The sequence below is a fragment of the Odocoileus virginianus genome, chromosome 15 (assembly GCF_023699985.2).
Source record: "Odocoileus virginianus isolate 20LAN1187 ecotype Illinois chromosome 15, Ovbor_1.2, whole genome shotgun sequence".
NCBI classification, from domain to species: Eukaryota; Metazoa; Chordata; class Mammalia; order Artiodactyla; family Cervidae; genus Odocoileus; species Odocoileus virginianus.
In genome coordinates, this window is record NC_069688.1 from 41,866,474 (window position 1) to 41,888,193 (window position 21,720).

The 21,720-nt window shown below is 32.3% G+C and overlaps 1 protein-coding gene across 3 annotated transcripts in view; it reads right to left on the bottom strand.

The window, feature by feature from the left end:
• EMC2 (ER membrane protein complex subunit 2) overlaps positions 1-21,720 on the bottom strand; it is a 49,605-nt gene that overhangs the window by 7,010 nt on the left and 20,875 nt on the right. For all 3 annotated transcript variants that reach the window (XM_020913335.2, XM_020913337.2, XM_020913336.2), the window contains exons 6-10: positions 17,364-17,449; positions 17,155-17,214; positions 11,154-11,235; positions 10,259-10,369; positions 8,104-8,208 (exon numbers count right to left, since the gene is read on the bottom strand). In XM_020913335.2, coding sequence (XP_020768994.1) covers positions 8,104-8,208; positions 10,259-10,369; positions 11,154-11,235; positions 17,155-17,214; positions 17,364-17,449 — 444 coding nt within the window. The remainder of the gene's footprint in view (positions 1-8,103; positions 8,209-10,258; positions 10,370-11,153; positions 11,236-17,154; positions 17,215-17,363; positions 17,450-21,720) is intronic.

Consider the following 21,720-nt stretch of genomic DNA (forward strand, 5'->3'; position numbering starts at 1 on the left):
TTAATATCTGCAAATCAATCAATGTAATACACCACATTAACAAATTGAAAGATAAAAACCATATGATTATCTCAATAGATGCAGAAAAAGCCTTTGACAAAATTCAACATCCATTTATGATTAAAACTCTCCAGAAAGCAGGAATAGAAGGAACATACCTCAACATAATAAAAGCTATATATGACAAACCCACAGCAAGCATCACCCTCAATGGTGAAAAATTGAAAGCATTTCCCCTGAAATCAGAACAAGACAAGGGTGCCCACTCTCACCACTACTATTCAACATAGTTTTGGAAGTGTTGGCCACAGCAATCAGGGCAGAAAAAGAAGCAAAAGGAATCCAGATAGGAAAAGAAGAAGTGAAACTCTCTCTGTTTGCAGATGACATGATCCTCTACATAGAAAACCCTAAAGATTCTACCAGAAAATTACTAGAGCTAATCAACGAATACAGTAAAGCTGCAGGATATAAAATTAACACACAGAAATCTCTTGCATTCCTATACACTAACAATGAGAAAACAGAAAGAGAAATTAAGGAAACAATACCATTCACCATTGCAACAAAAAGAATAAAATACTTAGGAGTATATCTACCTAAAGAAACAAAAGACCTATACATAGAAAACTATAAAACACTGATGAAAGAAATCAAAGAGGACACAAATAGATGGAGAAATATACCGTGTTCATGGATTGGAAGAATCAATATTGTCAAAATGGCTATACTACCCAAAGCAATCTATAGATTCAATGCAATCCCTATCAAACTACCAACGGTATTTTTCACAGAACTAGAACAAATAATTTCACAATTTGTATGGAAATACAAAAAACCTCGAATAGCCAAAGCAATCTTGAGAAAGAAGAATGGAACTGGAGGAATCAACCTGCCTGACTTCAGACTATACTACAAAGCCACAGTCATCAAGACAGTATGCTACTGGCACAAAGACAGAAATATAGATCAATGGAACAGAATAGAAAGCCCAGAGTTAAATCCACAAACCTATGGTCACCTTATCTTCGACAAAGAAGGCAAGGATATACAATGGAAAAAAGACAACCTCTTTAACAAGTGGTGCTGGGAAAACTGGTCAACTACCTGTAAAAGAATGAAACTAGAACACTTTCTAACACCATACACAAAAATAAACTCAAAATGGATTAAAGATCTAAATGTAAGACCAGAAACTATAAAACTCCTAGAGGAGAACATAGGCAAAACACTCTCCGACATAAATCACAGCAGGATCCTCTATGACCCACCTCCCAGAATTTTAGAAACAAAAGCAAAAATAAACAAATGGGACCTAATGAAACTTAAAAGCTTTTGCACAACAAAGCAAACTATAAGCAAGGTGAAAAGACAGCCCTCAGACTGGGAGAAAATAATAGCAAACAAAGCAACAGACAAAGGATTAATCTCAAAAATATACAAGCAACTCCTCCAGCTCAACTCCAGAAAAATAAATGACCCAATCAAAAAATGGGCCAAAGAACTAAACAGACATTTCTCCAAGGAAGACATACACATGGCACAAAAACACATGAAAAGATGCTCAACATCACTCATTATCAGAGAAATGCAAATCAAAACCACAATGAGGTACCATTACACGCCAGTCAGGATGGCTGCTATCCAAAAGTCTACAAGCAATAACTGCTGGAGAGGGTGTGGAGAAAAGGGAACCCTCTTACACTGTTGGTGGGAATGCAAATTAGTACAGCCACTATGGAAAACAGTGTGGAGATTTCTTAAAAAGCTGGAAATAGAACTGCCAATATGACCCAGCAATCCCACTTCTGGGCATACACACTGAGGAAACCAGATCTGAAAGAGACACGTGCACCCCAATGTTCATCGCAGCACTGTTTATAATAGCCAGGACATGGAAGCAACCTAGATGCCCATCAGAAGATGAATGGATGAGGAAGCTGTGGTACATATACACCATGGAATATTACTCAGCCATTAAAAAGAATTCATTTGAATCCGTTCTAATAAGATGGGTGAAACTGGAGCCCATTATACAGAGCGAAGTAAGCCAGAAAGATAAAGACCATTACAGTATACTAACACATATATATGGAATTTAGAAAGATGGTAACGATAACCCTATATGCAAAACAGAAAAAGAGACTCAGATGTATAGAACAGACTTGTGGACTCTGGGAGAAGGCGAGGGTGGGATGTTTCAAGAGAACAGCATCGAAATATGTATATTATCTAGGGTGAAACAGATCACCAGCCCAGGTTGGGTGCATGAGACAAGTGCTCGGGCCTGGTCCACTGGGAAGACCCAGAGGGATCGGGTGGAGAGGGAGGTGGGAGGGGGGACCAGGTTGGGGAATACATGTAAATCCATGGCTAATTCATTTCAATGTATGACAAAAACCACTGCAATGATGTAAAGTAATTAGCCTTCAACTAATAAAAATAAATGGAAAAAAAAAAAAGGTCAATGATTTCTCCATTGTGATAACTAGGATAAGATGGGCTAACATTCACAAATTCACATAATTTGTGGAAAATAATATGGGTGAAAAAATTAGTAAGATAAATAAAATGGAGCAGTGGATAGATGAATCTCCAAAACATGGTGAAAAAAGCCAGGAATGAAATACATAACCAATGATCTCATTTATAAAAGTTCTGTCAAATCAGTGCTATTCTGCAGTGTGGAATGGGGCTGCCTGCAAGGTGGCAGAGTGGTACTTTCTTGGGTGATGGAAACTGTACACACTGAATGGGGCAGTGATGAGAGAGGGGTATAATTTGTCAAAATTCAACTGTACACTTCAAATGTTTGCATGTTATTGTATATAAATTATACCTCAATAAAGTAGATAAAAAGAAAAAGGCAAAATAAAACAGAAAGGTGGAACTATGAGTCATACAAAAGTGTAATAAATTTCCAAATGACCACATATTTTTTTTCTCATTGAGAGGTGAAATATTATATCCCCTGAATCTGGGTTGACCATGTAACTTCTTTTGCTCAAAGGAATATTAACAATATGTGACACAGGCAGAGTTCAAAATGACCTTGTGCACTGGAGTTCACCTGTTCGCTACTCCAGGAACCCTGCAACTTATTCATGTGAGTAAGTCCAAGTTAGCTTTCAAAGTGAGAAATATTTAATACAAGGCCCAGCATTCCCAGCTGACAGAGACCAACCACCAGATATTTAACTGAGGCCATCAACCAACCACTGGCAAGGGGCAGGAAAAAAATAAAGCCCACTGGAGACTAGTAGAATTACTCAACTGAGCCCAAGCCTACATGACACCTACAGATATACACAAATAAGTCATTATTTTAAACCAATATGATAGCAAAAGGCAATGGATACAAATATTTATGAAATCTGATTCACAGAAAGAAAACCAAAACCTACTACAGAAAAAGCACAGAGATGAAAGCTTAAAAAGCACTGAAATATTTTACTTAAAACTCACTACTAATATCTAGAGACAAAATAAATTTTATACAGTAGGTGGTTCCTAGTTGAGGGGTATTTTAGGCTGCTACACAGAAATCTGACATTATCAGCTGAGAGATGTTATCTTCCTGTAGCGGTATCCAAGACGACAGAAACTGATAAATAGTCTTTATACTATCCTTTCCTTAGTCAAGAAAAGGCAATTTGGAAAGGAAAGATGTGTAAAACACCACTGGGTATCATGGAGTACAGTGCAAAAGTTAAAGACAGGGAGAAAGAGGTGTGAAAAATAAAACCCAAATAAAATGAAACTCTAAATTTGGTTACTATGGAGAGCTTTGGGCCTGAAATAAAAAGAAAACCAAGTGAGGGTAGGATGTCATCTTGCTCACATGAGAAAATAAAGGAGAAGGGAAATGTAAACAATAATTGCAGTTTTAGAAACATTTACACCTGATACTTCTCTATAATGGCAGTATATTATAGCCATTATGAGTATCAAATTTGGAGTCAGACTGTCTCAGTTTGCCTTAAATTCCTCATTTGTAGAATAGGAAAAGTACCTATCTTACAATATACTGTTTACTATTCTGTTATGGTTGTTACTGTTAATGTAATTGAGATTAAAATGGCATACATAAAGTGAACTTACAGCATGCAATTAGTAAGCACAATACAGTGTGTATAACTGTGATATGGTGAAACATATGTATCAATTCCTTTAATACTTAGAAAACTTTTATTATGCCCATCTTGTAGATGAAAAACTAGGCCTAGAGATGGCATGTAATTTGTCCAAGGCCACATAACTAATAAATGTCAGAGACACTCTGAAGCCAGAAGATACAGATCTAGCATCTGTGTTCTCTCTCAACTATTATAAGGTACTAGCTTCAACAGAATGGGACTCAATGACAGAATACAGAGATAGAAATACTGGAAAGCTGCATAGGAGGAAACTGACCCCTATTTTTAAATTATATGTAAAAATCAATTCCAAAAGGACTGTCAATCTTAATGTGAAAAGTAGAAGAAAAAAACTCCAAAGACACACAAGATTATCTTTATGATCATTAGCAAATAATTTCTTAAACAGAATACAAAAAGCACAAACCATATAGGAAATGATTATGTAGAAGATAATCTTCAGAACTTTTTTCATCAAAATCATTTGAGACTGACTGCAACAAAGGAGTTAAAAAGATATGCTACACATATAATGAACAAAAGGTCCATAATCAAAAAGCTAAAAAAACAAGAAAAAAAATCATAAACCAATGGAAAACACAGACTTCATAAAAGAAGATATCCAAACAACCATAAAAATATGAAAAAGTATTCAACCTCACTGGTCATCAGGGAGATACGAAATACGATGAAGATACCACTACACATACATCATAATGACTAATTACAAAACCTAACAGAAGGAAGTGTTGGTGAAAATGTGTGACTATGAGAACTCTGAAGCACTGCTGATGGGACTATAAACAAGTAACCTGGAAAACAAGCTTCAATACATGTAGAGCCTATGACTCAGTATTTCACTCAAAGATATACACCCATCAGAAATACTTGTACATACACTCCAAGAGATTTGCACAGCAATATCAGTGCAGTGTCATTCATAATAGCCCCAAACAGGAAATAATCCAAATGCCTATCAACAGATGACTAAATACAGTATGTTCATACAATAAACTACAATGAAAATGAATGAACTACACACTTAAAATAAATCTCATAAATAGTGAAATAGGCCAGACAAAAATGCATACATAGTGTTTGATTTCACAAAGTTCAAAAAAAGCCAAGACTATGGGATTATAAATTCATACTTTTGAGAGGGACAGAAGTAGAACTTGAAAAAAATTATCATAAAGGTTTAGGGTGGTATAATGTTTCTATTTATTGACCTGGATACATTGACTTGTGTAATTCATTGGAATGTACCTTTGTGACTTGGGTTTTTTTCCCTATGTATGTTATAATTTAATAAAAATTGATTTTAGAAATATAGTCATACCATGTTAAAAAAAAAAAAAGCACTGAGCAGCTAGTTGTTTCCAAAAAATATCTTAAAAATAATGATGTAGTTCTCATACTGTTATTTTCATATTATCCAAGTCTTATTTTTAAATCACAAACTACCTCTCCTTCCCTGCTTCATACTTGCCTGCCTAAGCCTACTCTGTGTGGAACCCCATTACAGAGCTGAGCTATCTCAACCTCCATCTGAAGAAGCACAGCCTAGCTAATACTTATAAATATTCTGACTTGCAATATGCCAACAGTTTTAGTATATATAATAAAACTATACAAAGGTGACTAAATAGTGTGATTGCAGGGCAATAAATTGTTCTAATCGCCCCAATCAGGAGTACAAAAACAAAGAGCATCAAAACTAAACCAAAATAACAAGAAACAATTCCAACAAAGACATTTAAAAAAAAAAAAAAAAAATATATATATATATATATATATATATATATAGCAAGCAATCCTTCAAAACCCTAAAAGGTTGTTATTAATATAATAATATTACTGGTAGTAGTGCGACCTACAAAAGCTCAACAGCTATGTGGGAGGCACAACAGGATGCAAAAGAGGACACCTTAGTATTCTATAAGCCACAGAAATGAAAAGAATATGAACTGCTGCTGGGAAGTCACTTCAGTCATGTCCAACTCTGTGCAACCCCACACATGGCAGCCCACCAGGCTCCTCCGTCCCTGGGATTCTCCAGGTAAGAACACTGGAGTGGGTTGCCATTTCCTTCTCCAATGCATGAAAGTGAAAAGTCAAAGTAAAGACACTCAGTCATGTCTGACTCTTAGCGACCCCATGGACTGCAGCCCACCAGGCTCCTCTGTCCATGGGATTTTCCAGGCAAGAGTACTGGAATGGGTTGCCATTGCCTTCTCTGGAATATGAACTGATGAATCAGCAAATGGTTTGTAAAATCAAGACAGTCAAATCAAAGTATAAAAAACTGCATGCAAATGTGACACTGAACAAATCTATCAATAATGGCCTAAGACCTCAAAGTCCCTGAAATATCCAGCAACACCCTCTTCTGGAAGGTAAAAAACTTCATACTGAAGGAAAACTTCTGAAACTGAAACCAACTGAACAGGGCAGAAACACTGACGTTAAGAGGGAGAGATGGTTCAGATAAGGGGAGAAGGGGAAGCTGGGAGGTAGTCATGCTCAGAGGGAGCAAATCCCAGGAGAAACAACAACAAAATGTAACATTTAAAACTGAGAACACCACCTCAAAATTCAAGACCTGAAGACCCACAAGGTTAGAAAAGAGAAAGGCTGAAGCCAGAAATATCATTATGAACCAGACCTAGTTCTAAGAAAGACTGGATATATAGAAAGGTCATATCTGAGTTCTCTGTTTCAAAGAGAAAGTATATAAAGACCAAGTGGGGAAAGTTATCCTGTCCTACCTCCAATTCCCCCAAGACCATAAAAACAATCTCTTAATAGCCCAAAAAACTATATTATTTAAATGTAGAGAACAAAAAGAATACGAACTAACTGCATAAAAAATTACTATGAAGAAAAAAGAAGAGAATAAAACACGGAAAATGACAGAAATATTAAAAAAAAAAAAAGAGGACTAATATAGGAAGTGGGAAAGGAGATCCAGTAAACTTATAATTGGAAACCTGAAAAAGAAAACTTATGCAATCAAGCAAAATAATTCAAAATACTTATTCTAAAAAAGCAACTTTTCTCAAGTTAAGAGGAGTGAATCCAAATATTAAAAAGGTTTACAGTATATTTGGGGAAACTGACCCAAAAATAACCAACCAAACGTTATACAGTAAAACTATTGTAACCAACCAAATGTTATTATAGTAAAACTACTGGATTTTAAAGATAATAAATTCCTTTGGAAAACCAATGATAAGTTCAAGTCACTTATTATAGAAAGAAAGTCAGGATGGCATCAAACTTGCTTTGACAGCAGTATTTTACCCTAAAAAAAAACAAAAAATAAAAACAGAACAATATGTTTAATACTTAGGTAAATGTATTTAATAGCCAAAGGATGTAAAGAAGTCAAACTGGCCTTCAGGAATAGACTATAGATGGATAAATTACAAATATGCAAGATGTAGGAAGATGTGTTTTTTTCCATGACCCTTTCTGAAGAATCTCCTAGGGATGAGCTTCAGAAAACGAAGAAACGTGTGGAGACATTTCAGATAAGATCTGACTAGAAGCAGGGTACATAACCTTTGTTACATAGTCTTGTTAGTTTACTTTTAGGCTTTCCTTCCTCCTTTTTTATTATTTGTGGTATCTCTGATTAATAATAAATTCATGTACCCAATCTGCCTCTGAAATGCATCATGCAATTTACTTATACTTTCTGGATTTTTAGAATTACTTTTTATCTGCCAAATGCAGAACTGCTGAGATGATAAGGCTCTTTATGGGATCACGTAAGTAACAAACTCCTTTTGAGGGAAAAAATATGTGATTCTACAAGTTAATTCTACACAGTTAAAACACATTTGATAAAGACCCAAAAGTATAAAAGTTCAGTGACAGACACCTGGCTTTATAGCTTGTGGAAAAACAAACTAAGAAATACATTAACTGACCTATGGGATAATATAAAATTATCAGTACTAACCTGATAAGCTCTGTTTATTTGACTGGCTGCCCAACTAGCATATTTCATGTTGTCTTTTTTTGTTTTTGCACTTGCTTTTGGATTAGAAGCAATATGACTTGCAGACTAAAAACAAACAAAAAAAAAATTAAGAACTATTTTATTCCTTTTATGTAGCCAAGACAATCAAAAGGTCACAGTTGCAATGGCTGATAATTAAGAGTTTTTTTAAATTGTGCAATTTTTAATGCAAAGTTGAATAAATTAGTGTTTACAAACGAAAACATATTTTCAAACAGAATATTCCAAAGAAGTGATAGCTTAAATGACATCTAAAATTATTTTATTAGTTATCTACCACCACTCTGGAAGGTAAAATTTCATTATCACTTAAATACTACAGGATATTACTGGTGTAATTTCTTATTAATGAATTACTTCAGTTTTTCTATTTCAGAATTATAGAACTACTGAATATTAACATAAGGAGCCTCAAAAACAATTTAATCCAACTTCCTACCTTAACATGTGAAAAACAATGAAGTCCAAAAGGAGTAAACTGACTTAAAGTAAATTAACAAAAGTCTTAGAAACAAAGAGATCATCACTTCCAATCTATTTCTGTTTTCACTATACCAACAGTTTCCAAACTGTGTTCCATAACCAATTAAATTCACCCTTTCCTTTTGAAGAACTGTATTTAAACAAAGGACTGGTACTCTGGGATCCATGAAAGAATCTGTAAACCCTCATAATCATATTCTAATTTTTAACTGTATGTATTTCTGGTAAGAGAAAGATTTAACTTTTATCTTATGCTTAAATATATCTTATTCTCAAGAGATTCATTGTGGTTTCTTTTATACCTAGCCTACGCTATAAGCTTTTTCCTTCTGTCTTCTTCTCTGCCACTAAGGAATTTATATGTCAAAATCTGATTTTTAAACTTTTATGTCTTTAATGTTACCTTTTAGGTATGAATGTCAGCAAATGCAGTAGTTAAGAAAATGTCTCTGGAGTCACTCTAGAGTCAACTGCCTGAACTGGAATCCCAGCTCAATCTTTTTAATAGCTTGTGTTCAACCTTGGGCAAATTAATCAGAACGCTCTGTGTCTTAGTTTCACTTTCTGTGAAATAGTAGTATTAATAATAACATACCTTCTCAAATAGTTGATGTGAGAATTTAATAATTTACAATAAAAAACAGATCTCATAACAGAGCCTGACACATAAAGTGCTGTGTACTTTTACTATTTAATAATTTATTAACTATTTTTAAAAATTAGCATTTAATGTATTTGGTAAAAATAGACATTGCTACCATATTGTATCTACAAGCTACTATAACTGGCACTGGTAGAATACAGAAGTAGTTTTTTTGAAGCTCCTTTTAATTGTTTCATAATTCTATTTTGCCATTTCTTTGCTGAAAATTATTTCATTTATGTTTCTTCCTGCCTCCATTTCTACAATCAATTCTTTTTCACTAGGCTCCAGCAAAACATTCATCCAAAAGTCCATGAAAAGACTAAAATAAATTAAAATTTCAAAGAACTGGCCTATTAATGAAGTTTATTTTTATAGTCATTCTGACTGTAGAAAGGAGCTCATTTTATTTAATTTTGAAGTTCAGCAAATTCTTCCTCTATTTCCCATAGCTACTGTTAATTGACTTTTTCTAAGCTCATCATTTGGCATACATAAACAAAAGAAATATTTAATTACAGGCCTGCCATAATTAATTTCCAAACTGTCTATACCATGAAAAAAAGTTTTAATTTGGCAGGAGGAATTTTACTTCTAATATATCTTTTATTTAAAAATATATCAATTATAACTTAAATAAGAAATATTAATACAATGTTGGGCATAAGGCCAAGAATTACAAAACAAGAAATACATAACATAGCTTTGTATCTGCTATTTAATTTTAGAAAGGCAGATTTAAATTCTGATAAAAGACAATTTACAATGAAATGTCAAATAGCTAGGCTTTATTAACTTTCAAAAATATAACTGCCTTATAACCTGTTGCTCATAATTAACTAGAGGAAAAACATCATATGCTTATCAATGAAATACAAAAAAAAAAAAAGGAGAAGTGATAAACTTGGACAGGTAATGGACTTGAAATGACATTTCATAAAATAACATTAAACATGTACCTCAACTCACCATGTAAAGTCCAAACAAAGCTCTCATATTTCTGTTGTTCAGTTTCAATGCCTGTGCAAAATACTTTCTTGAAAGTTCGAGATTTTCAAGTCCACCTTGGGTATATTTAACCTGTTAAAAATTACAGAGTGCTGAAACCTGTTTATTTTACTACTTTGAAATATAGCATGCTTCATCATACCATAGGCATTAGTAACTGAAACAGATATTTCTGTACACAAACGAAAGCTGTTAAAAGAATTCATCTTAAAGTTGTAGAGCTAATCTAAATTTTAAGTATAACGTAACTCCCAAAACCATTCTATGAACATCAAGATCACTGAGTAGTTTTTAAAATTAAAAACTGTTGCCAAATTAAAAGCCAGCCTTGCAACTGCTTTATACTTTCTATTTTCTATTACTATACTAGCATTATAAACCTAGAATTCATACTAACTTGTCCTTTCCTAGTTGCACTGCATTCCTTAAAAATGAAGTCCTTTTAACCTTATAGGAGTCAACTGTGTTGCTATCCTTAACAGTTAAGTTCCCAAAATAATGACCTAAATATAAATTTCCTGAAATATGGATGTAAAAGTCATAATCATTGTAAATCCCTTAAAAGCCATTAAATGGTGATAACTGTGACATAATCCATAATTTAAAAATACACTATGCAATTAAAAGATACAATTAAAAAAGACATTCACTATTTTAAATAAGGGCATTTAATTGAAAAATCAGTATTTCCATTACAATATTAACAATTTAAAACTTTTACTTTCACAAATCAATTTTCATCATATGTCTTAAATATTCATACACTTGCTTGACATTAAGGACATATTCTTAGTTTCATAATATACACCACCAACAAAAATAAAATCATGTACAACTAGTTTTTGAAAATACTTACTTCGGCATACTGCTGACAATATAAGTGATTGTAAGGATTAGTCATCATAAGCTCCTCTAAACAAAAGGCTGCTTTAGCATAGCTGAAAAACACCAATTTTAAAAGTCATGAATAGTATCTCAGTTACACCGTAAAATGATTTTAAAACAATTTTAGTGATATTATACATTTTATTCCCAAAATAATTTAAAGTTTTATTAGTAAAGTACTTATCTTGAATTCATAAATACAAATAATACTTTTTTTTAAATGAAATGGATAAACAGAAGCTTAAATCCTAAAGCAGCCTATGATCAAAAGACATTACATTTTCAAAACTGGTTCACTACAATGACATTCAAACATTATTAACAGCATAGTCTTCAAGATCCTGGATCAGTTTATACATAAAATAAGTTCCAGAAATCCACTGATAATTTAATATTCAAATAGCTAAAGTATGATGAGGAAATAAACATTTTATAAAATATTCTCTATTCATTAAAAATCTTTCACAGACATGTATTTACCAACCTGTTCTATGACGAAGACCTTAAGATTTTTCATTAGTTACGGTTACTATCACATACAAAATTATGACAAAGTTACAAATTTCTAAGCCCATGAAAAATAGTGGTTTTGATATGCACTCTACTACTACTTAATCATGTGGCAGAGAAACAAAATCTTTATTAAAAAACCTAAAGAAAAAACTGTCTCAAAGGGCTCTGGAAGAACAGCTTTATCCCACATGACTATAATTTACTTCATAATGTATTTTATATGTTTAGGTCATGTAAATATCCTTAATATTTACAGGAAATCCTAAAGAACACAGGTATTATAAGGTTTAGTCCCAGTGAGGAAGTGATGACATTGTAACAGAAAAAAGGCTACTAAAATTAATTTTGACATTTGTCAATATAAAAAGGTGCCTAGTTTACACTAATGTCTGATATTCTCACTTTTCAAAATATGTAAGCTGTTGTTTCACACGTGCAGAACTAATAATAGATAACTGTTTTTATATGTTTATTATGTATCATGTACCCTCTGGCTGTTACAAATATTAACTCATTTAATTCCATCAATACCTTAGGATATAAGCAGAAAACCTATATTCTTAACTACTAAGCATACTGTCTATATGCACTACACACTACAATGAAAAATTGTGGTGGTGATGGTATTTAAGAATATGTCAATAGTAACATAAAAAGGGATACAGCAATCAAACCCAAAGGGCCAAAAGACCCAAAAACACCCTCCCCAAATGATCCCCCAAATCACAGCATTTTAGATTTATTAATGATCTTATTCAAAGATAATTCTCATGAAAGATCACACTGCTATTTAACCCTTTTCATTTTTATGCCCCAAATCTAGTATTAGTTCTTAATGTATAATAGCTATACAATTACTAAACAAACAACTGAGTAAACGTCTAGAACAAAAGTATTGTGACTATCAATCTAATGTTTATTCATCACTGTATAGAAAAGGAAGTCACCTCTACCTTAAACACTCAAGTTCATCAAAAAGATAATTCCCTTCTAAATATGTTCCTTTAACTAGGGTAACACCAAAAATTCATATTAACTCTAAGAACAAACGTTCTCAGAGATTTAAGTGGTTGAGCAAAATTGTGACTCTTGATTCTTACATAGCATTAAGTAAGATAAAATGGGTAAACAGTAGTTTTTAATGAAAAATTAATGCCAAGATATTTTTGTCAAAAATTATTTAGTGTTAACATCACATACAAGGAGGGGATACCTTCTCCCAATTTTACAAAATATAAAATCAAATAAATTTTGTGGATAAAGTATAGAATCAAATAAACTTAGAGCTGGAAGGCGCAAGAAATGGCCTAATCCAGTTTTTCTCAGGCAGCAGTGCCCAAGAGCACTGAGCCACATGAAAGTGATTTAAGTGACGTCTATTTTCAAAATTCTCCCAAGGATGGTATATATCATCCAGATGGTATTGACCATTCCAGATACTTATATTAATTTATTATATACAACAACTCAATGAAATTAAGATTTGGAGAAGTAAAAATACTGAGAATCCATTTAAAATAGATTTAAATCCATTTAAAATAGAATAACCACTGTTATTACTACATTAGAGTGAGCAACTAAAGTGTCTGTGAAGTTCTTCTGTTCCACATAAAAGTATATGTATAGGTTACAGTATTTGCTCCTAGATTGCTTTATCAGTATTATGATTTTTCCTTACAAGATCTTGATAATTCTCTTTGTTATAGAATCTTACAGTAAAGCTGAACCTACAATAATGACATTCATAATTAACTTTTAAAAACTGCTCCTTGCTGATAGCCAGTTTTAACAACAAATCACATTAAAAAGAAATTCAGTATCTTTGTTTAAAATACACAATTCTGTTTGTAAAGTACTGTTGGGATTAAGGCAAAAACCATAAGTTTTTATATTTGGAACAAGTGTCTCAATATGATAAACCGGTGTGATATATACCAGTGGAGTAACTGTATCTAGAATTTATAAATCAGAAGCAAATTTAAATAAAAGCAACTTAAAGACATTAAAAATGTGGCAAAAATTTATATCTCCTTTTCTCTATAAAAACACTAAATAGACTGAGATTAGCATCCTACTGTGGAAATCTATTTTGAGTAAAAAAAGTCTAGATCTAGATTAGCAATCTGCCTGTGATTTACCATAACTATTAAAATGCAGAAAAGAATGTCAGAATGTTAAATATATCAACCAATTCCTAATTTGCTACATTTTTGCCACTGTGTCCACAAAACTATCATAAACTGATATCTGACAATAACTTACCACTTCTACCAAAAATATCCGATCTACCACAATGACTAGCCGAAACAAATTAAATGAATTAAGTGAACATTCTAATTTTCAAATAGCTTCAAAAAATATGAAGATATTTATTTTCACTCACCCTAAATCTAAAATATTTTTTCTAAATGTTCAATTAGAAAAAGTAAACAGTCATTTTGTAAGTAACTAGCTTCAAGACCAAAAGGAGCTTTGTAATACAAGACAAAAGAATATGCAGAACATAATTATCATTTCCCATAAAAAGAAATTACTTTTCAGGTGTTGTTCTGTCTTTGTATCTCTTGATTTCTGGTGATTCTTCCAAGATTCTATCCAACAATATCTCAATAAACTCTTTAGAGACCCAAAACAAAGCAAAACTGAATGTGGTTATTACAAGATGAAGTAAATAATAAATTTAGTGATAGGTTAAAAATATAGTATAATCTATTTAAGAACTATAAAAATATTTCAAATATATGCAAAAAAAGTAAAACTGATAAAAGAAGTAGAAGAAAAAAGAGATAATGTATTTATATAGTTCTTAGAGGATAGAAAACCTGAAAGCAATATAAATTGATATATCTAGCCATCTAAAAATATAAAGTTTCTGTAAATTAAAAAAATCAGTATTAGCTGATATCACTTATAAAAAGAGCTCCTAAAAAACGTGCAACCAATTTTCACCTATTAAAACCTGCAAGGATTAAAAAGAACAATAGCACCCACTGTTGTTAAGGGGACACTCTAATAACTCTGCTGTGAGAGTAAATTGATACTACCTTTCTAGTGAACACCTAGGAATGATTTATCAAAATCACTAAAAAACACATATATCATTTAATCAAGTAATTCTACTTTGAGGAATTTAACCCAAAGAAACAATTAAAAATAAAGACAACCACTACATGTATGTATAACTGAATCAATGTGCTATACGGCTGAAACTAACACTGTAAATCAACTATACTTCAATTAAAAAGAAACAAAACAATGCTGAGTTTCCAATTCATGAATTTGGTATTATTTAGGTGCTCTTTAATTTCTTTAATTAATGCTTTGTAGTTTTCAGCACACAAACAATTTACATTAAAAAAATACACGTCCCAAAGTGTTTTATGCTATTATGAATGCTTTCTTTTAATTTAAAACTATGACTGTTTGTTGCCAGTATTTACAAATATAATTTTTATATAAGTGATATCCTATCTTTTGTTGCCAGTATTTACAAATATAATTTTTATATAAGTGATATCCTATCTGCAGGTTTACTATACTTACTAGTTCTAGTGACTTTTTTTGTAGACTCTGTAGAATTTTCTAAATTGGCAATCATGCCATCTATAAATAATATTTTACTTCTTAAAAACAAATAGAATAAAATGAAGATAGTACATCATTACTATATTTTACTAAGAAATTAGTTAGGAATACCAGGGTTAATTAGTAAGATGGAATAATATTAAAATCACAATGTGGAATATTTTCTGTGATAAGGAATTTTTGATAAAATATAACTAAGTGAAAATCATAAGCTACAAAAGATAATTGTTCCTTTTTATTTCAAGGGATATTGAAAGAAAAAAATCAAATATAAACTGTAGTTAATTTAGCATGATACAACTACACATGATTTTGGTCTTTGTCTTTATTCTTTATTGTGTTTTCCAAATTTTCTGTATTTGATACTTCTTTAAAGAAAAAATTTCCTTGATAATTTGAAACTTCTGTAAATGGTTTTAATCACAAAATCTTCAAGAGGCACAAAAACATAAATAACTACCATCTGCTTTAGGGACAGATTAAAAACACTGTTAATTTTTTTTTTTTACTGCACTCCAAAAATTCAGTTCGTTATTTAAATGGTTAGATAGCACCAGTGACTCAATGGACATGAATTTGAGCAAACTCGGGGAAATAGTGGAGGGCAGAGGAGCCTGGCGTGCTGCAGTCCATGGGGTCACAAAAGAATCAGACACGACTTAGCAACTGAATATCAACAACAATACTTTATAAATGTTGACTTTAACACAATGAAAATAGGAAACATGACCATTCAACCAAATACACTACCACTCTTACACATATAAGAGAAATCTAACTACATTTACATTTACAATCATATAAACATCTCCATACATATACTTAACATGATTCAGGAAATAACTTCCTATTAAAAAACAAAGAGCATCTGATAGCCAGTATGTATAACAGAACTGAAAAATGGTTCCCAGAATACAGTACACATTCATTAAATGACAGCTATTACTTTTATTTTAGCTCCCACTTTAATTAGAATTATACATATAACTACCTTAACTCTTCATTTTACATACACATATAGCCCTGAACAAAGGCAAAAGACAAGTGTCTTCATTCAATTTTATTTCCTGTGTCAGCTATTTTGTACTATGAGAATGAGGTTAAGTATTCTACGTATTCATGCACAATAAGAATATGCACATGAGAATCTGATTCTATTCTCTCAAAAGGGATGAAAGAAACAATCTGATATACTTCAAACTCAGAACTAAGGAAAAAAAAACAAAACAAAACCTGCCTCCAGATAGAGGTTAGCATTAATGCTGTGATATTAGAAAACTTGCACTAAGACTGGGCTAATCCTCTCACACTGGGATTTCCTCCTGTCACTGCAGCAATAAAAAAAAAAAAGCTAACAAAAACATTAAATACCCAATAAGCAAGTTCCTACAACATTCAACATTCTTGATTATTCTTGGTTTTTCACCCAGGCAACAGAATGCTTCTACTTTGGAAGAGTTGATTCTCTTCATGCTAAGGCTAATAAATGCATACAATTGACAGAATTTTTAAACAGCAGGGAGTATAACACTCTTTGTATATAAGAACAATTTAAATTCTAAAAATTCACAATTTTGATTCACTAAAAATAACCTTAGCTCAGCAAATACATGCCTTTCTAATTTCAAAGAATGCCATCTGGATTTAAAAGAAAACTTATTTCCCAAATAAAAATAATTTAGCAAAACACAACTGACCTACTTAAAACAATTCACATATAATAACCAACAAATTGTCAATTTATTTATTTATTTTGTTAATTTGACACAATTCATATCTTCTCACCATTCCTTCAGAAACTACTATACCTCCTGAACTTATATAGTGATGAAAATTGCATTTCTTAGCAAAACTTTATGTGTTTAATGACTTACTCATGTTCATTGATATAAAGTTCTGCAAGTTCATGCCAGGCTTCTTGGTCTCCAACAAATCTGGTGAGAGTAAGGGGGAAAAAAATTAATGTGTAGATATTCTGTAAATGAACAGCATGGAAGCCAAAAGGAAATCAAATGCAAATTCCATTTTAATTAAAAAAGATTTATCAGAATAACAAAACACAATCCTCTTGTAAGACACTCACTGTTCCAGATACTCATTCAACTCCCGAATGGCCTCCACATTTTTCCCCTGGGCTTTTCGAATGGCAATCTTACGCTTTCTTGCAGCCTGTGGGTTGACATTAATAAAGGATTAGGCCTTCATGATTCCCTGGGTTTTTGTAAAGAAGGTAATTTGACTGTGCAAATTATTATCTCAATGCCAATGAAATTCCATTGTAGAACTACTGCTTAGTGAGAGTTTATAAACATACCCCATGACATCCCACTGGGGAGTTCAAACATTCCTCTAACAATCACATGTGCTTTACTTTTGATGTACACAATATATGCATCATTTCATTCAAATAAATAACCATCCAGATTCAAATAATTACAAGCCAGCAGGGAATCTTAATCTTTATCCAGCCTAAAGTCCTTTACTCTATCTCATTCATAAGATCTGTATCTTAAGAGATAGAGGGATAGTGGAGATTAGAAAATAATCTTACTGTGGCCACTTGAATGTCATTATACAAATATGGCCTCTAATAACTTTTTTCACAATTTTAAGAGAAAAATCTAGCTAAAAGTCTTTCAAAAGAATAAAATGGGTTCTGAAAGAAATATTTTTATAATATACAAAACATTTAAAACTTGCATCTTAAAGCTTTTCAAATATAAATAGAAAAATAAATGCCATTTGTTTACATATTAATCAAATACATAATGAACATCTATTGTTTGCCAGGTACTGTGCTAGACAGTGAAAATAAGAATAAAAAAAGGAATAGATAATTAAGGGAGTTAAGTCTGATAAGAGAAAGATACATCAAATAAAAAGACAATGATAGAGGTACCTAGGATATTGTGACAACATAGAAGAGATCCTAACAGCCTGAGGGGAAGAGGTGGAAAGACAGCAAAGAAGGTTCCAGATGTGATATCTGAACTGAAATAGAAGATGCAAGTAGACATAAAGAAAGCAGAAGAGAAAACTATATGGAGGGAGGACATTGGCTATTAGGAAGAACTCAGGAGAAAAGGCAGCACTGTGTATAATCAAGACTTTATGTTTGGGGCCACAGTGAACAGAGACTGCAGGGTGCTGTGTGAATTATTAAATTTACATCCCCTTCATCTCTGTTTAATTATGAACATGACTGTCATTCTTTAAAATAACACACACTCCACAAGATATAGACAAGGAAAGTAAAATGAATGAAGCCTCCTTAGATAAAAAGAGCTATCTGTCCTGGGGAGGAAAGGTGGACTTTATGAAAAACTGAAAGTCAAAAAACATCAGAGAAAATTTAGAGACTTCCAATAAAAAAAAGCAAGCACCATATTTATAACAATAGTGATAATAATATTTTGGTAATGATAAAAATGACACCTCTGTTAAAAATATATATCCTTGATTATATGGCTCATATCGAAGGCCTACCACAATGCCTGCCACATAGGTAAGCAATATTTTTTAAAATAATTTTACTATTTAGCACAATGAAAGGACCATAATAAATATAAGAAGTCTCAATTTATAAAGAATTCAGAAGGAAAGTAAAAGTAAAGTTCTAAAAGTAACTTGCCCCAGTCCTTACAGGATCTTTATCAGTTAAAATGATTTTGTACTGATGCCGTGAAACCTGCTGAAAATACTGCATTCAAATTCCATAAATAAGAGACAAAAAGTCAAACTATAAACATGAATAGGAACCAGTACTTCTATAGTCATAGTAAGAGATGTGGTATGAACACAGTAATGGACACCATTATTCACAAATGAGTTTCATTTTTTAAAAAATACACCAGATACTAACTTTTTCTAAGTGATTTGACAACAGAATCATGTCTCTACTATTGAACACACACCAAAGTTTTAGGACACTAGTATTTTGTAGAATACTGTTTACAAAACATTACCAGTGTTTCATAGATAATTAATATTTTTAAATGCCTTTTAAAAAAAAAATTAAAAAGCCTTTCATGAATGGAAAACAAGAGGTTTAAACTACCTAAATGCATCAAAAGAGGAAGGATGAGAAGTAGGATCTCAAATTTCTCATTATCATTCTAGATTCATTGATCAGAGTTCCTGAAAAAAACTGAGATATTACAAATTAACTTGTTACTATTATTTTGAATCATGGATATTTGTAGTAGGTGGAATACCACAATTTTAAAATAATGTAAAACAAAAAAAAAATTGGTATTAACTTTTTAATAGTCTATTTTAAAAACTAAGAGTTTTCCACCTAACACTTTAGTGAAGTATAAGCAAAGATTTTAATTATAAGGTTTTATTAATCAATTTGGGAAACATGCTCCCAAATCTCTACTATATAAGCAATATACTGTTAAACCACTCTAAACCTAAGATACAGTATCCTATCTCCTAGTATTCTAAGTTTAAAAGCAAACTTTTAAGTAGTAACTATTCAACTATAAAAAATCAGTCTTCGTAATGAAACTACACATGACAGTTTAAAGAAAAATCTACATGGCAATCAGTATCATACAGGCAACAATATATCATTAATTCACACACAACAGTCCTTCTACAGAAAAATAATATAACATTTTGGAAAACAAAAAACTTCACTTATCATGATCATTTAAAAAGACTACTAAGCAGGGATTTCATTTCCAGCCAAGATGAAGTAACAGGGAGCAGTTTTATCCTCTTGCCTGAAAATACCAACTGTAACTATATATAAATATATATGTAACAACCATTTTTAAGGCAGAGGACAACAGGCAAAAAAAAAGGAGAGATGATTCCTGTCGGGCAGAAACAAACAAGGTGAGCCCTATTTTTATTGCCCTGGTTCACTGTTCTGAGTTTCAAGGGTGCTGTGCAAGAAAAGAAAACCAGGTTGAGCCCAGATGAATCCATGAGTTCAGAAAGCATTCAAGAGTCCAAAAAGATCAAACACGTTAGAGTTCATGGGGCAGAGTACAGGAAAATAAAGAAAAATACAAAAGACTCTAAAGAGATTTCCCTTGAATCTCCAGGGTTCCCCTTAAGTACTCAGTACTTAATGTACTGACCGGTGCACGTGTACGAGAATCCTGATCCCCTGAAGTAGTGAGTAGTACTGATCAGTACCGATCAGTGTATGTGTACGAGGAAACGTCAAATGCCAAGAAAAGATCTAAAAGAAACATTTAGGGGGAAAAGTGCCCCAGAGCTCACACAAGGCTGGGAACAGTGTCTTTTTCTACCAGCCAGACTGGAAAATACCATGATTCCTAGGACACTGGATAGAGTACTAAGATGGACCTATTGGGGAATAATTAGTCCCAGGATAAACAATGTTCTGGGCCTATCTCACAAAGACCCAAAAGGATAAAATTGTTTGTAATTTAATTATATCCTACAAGAAAGATTATTTATGTATATATGAATACAAAAATCAGAAGGGGCAAAGAAAACTTTAGACGATGATGATTCTGTTCACTACCTTAATTGTGGTGATGGTTTCACAGGTGTATACAATCGTCAAAATTTATCAAATTATACACCTTAAATATGTGCAGTCTATTATACATTAATTATACACCAAAATAGTTTAAATACCATTAGACTAAACATTGAGTCTTAACTATTTATCAATTTCCATTTATATTTCTTTCTCACATTTTTTTTCACATCTTATGAACTATGCCAATGTTTTGAATTCTTCTGAATTTCTTGTTTAGATCGACCTTTGTAAAGTCAGTTTAAGTCAAAAATGAAAACTGCTCCACATTTTACAAGCAATCTTAATAATGGAGTCAGGATTTCTACTATAAAATATGAAACGCCAAAAAGTTCTTATGATCATAAATTTGTTACATACCTCTGTAACATTATCTACTATAGTTAGCTATCAATTTTTTCCTAAAAGACATCTTACATCTTCAAAAAAAAAGAAAAAAATAGGCCACACAGGGCAAGAACCTAGAAAAGGATTAAAGGACTAAGGTCTACCAGTTAAGTACAATGCAGAGCAACCCCTTCCCAGATGTTGAGACCCAGAAAGACCACTGGCAACAGAGGGAAAGCAGAATTCCAGGTTCTTTTGCTTCCAAGGCTTATTCCATAACCCTGGGAAATGTGGCCTTCTAAAAGCATCTTCACGCTTGGCAGAGAGGCAATTACACCTAATTCCAAAATAAGGGTCATGGCATAAGCCTTAGAGGCAGTGGTCTTTCTGGGTCTCAACATCTGGGGTAGAGGGAGTTCTAGGTTGTACTTTCCCAGTAAGCCACCTTAGAGTCCCATAATCTCTGGCCTAAGACAGAACAGTCTCCAAATTACATAATTCATCTCTTTTTACCCCTTTCAAACCATCTCCCACATTACTGACAATTATCTTTAAAACAAAAAATCTGATGGTACTTTGCCAATCAAAT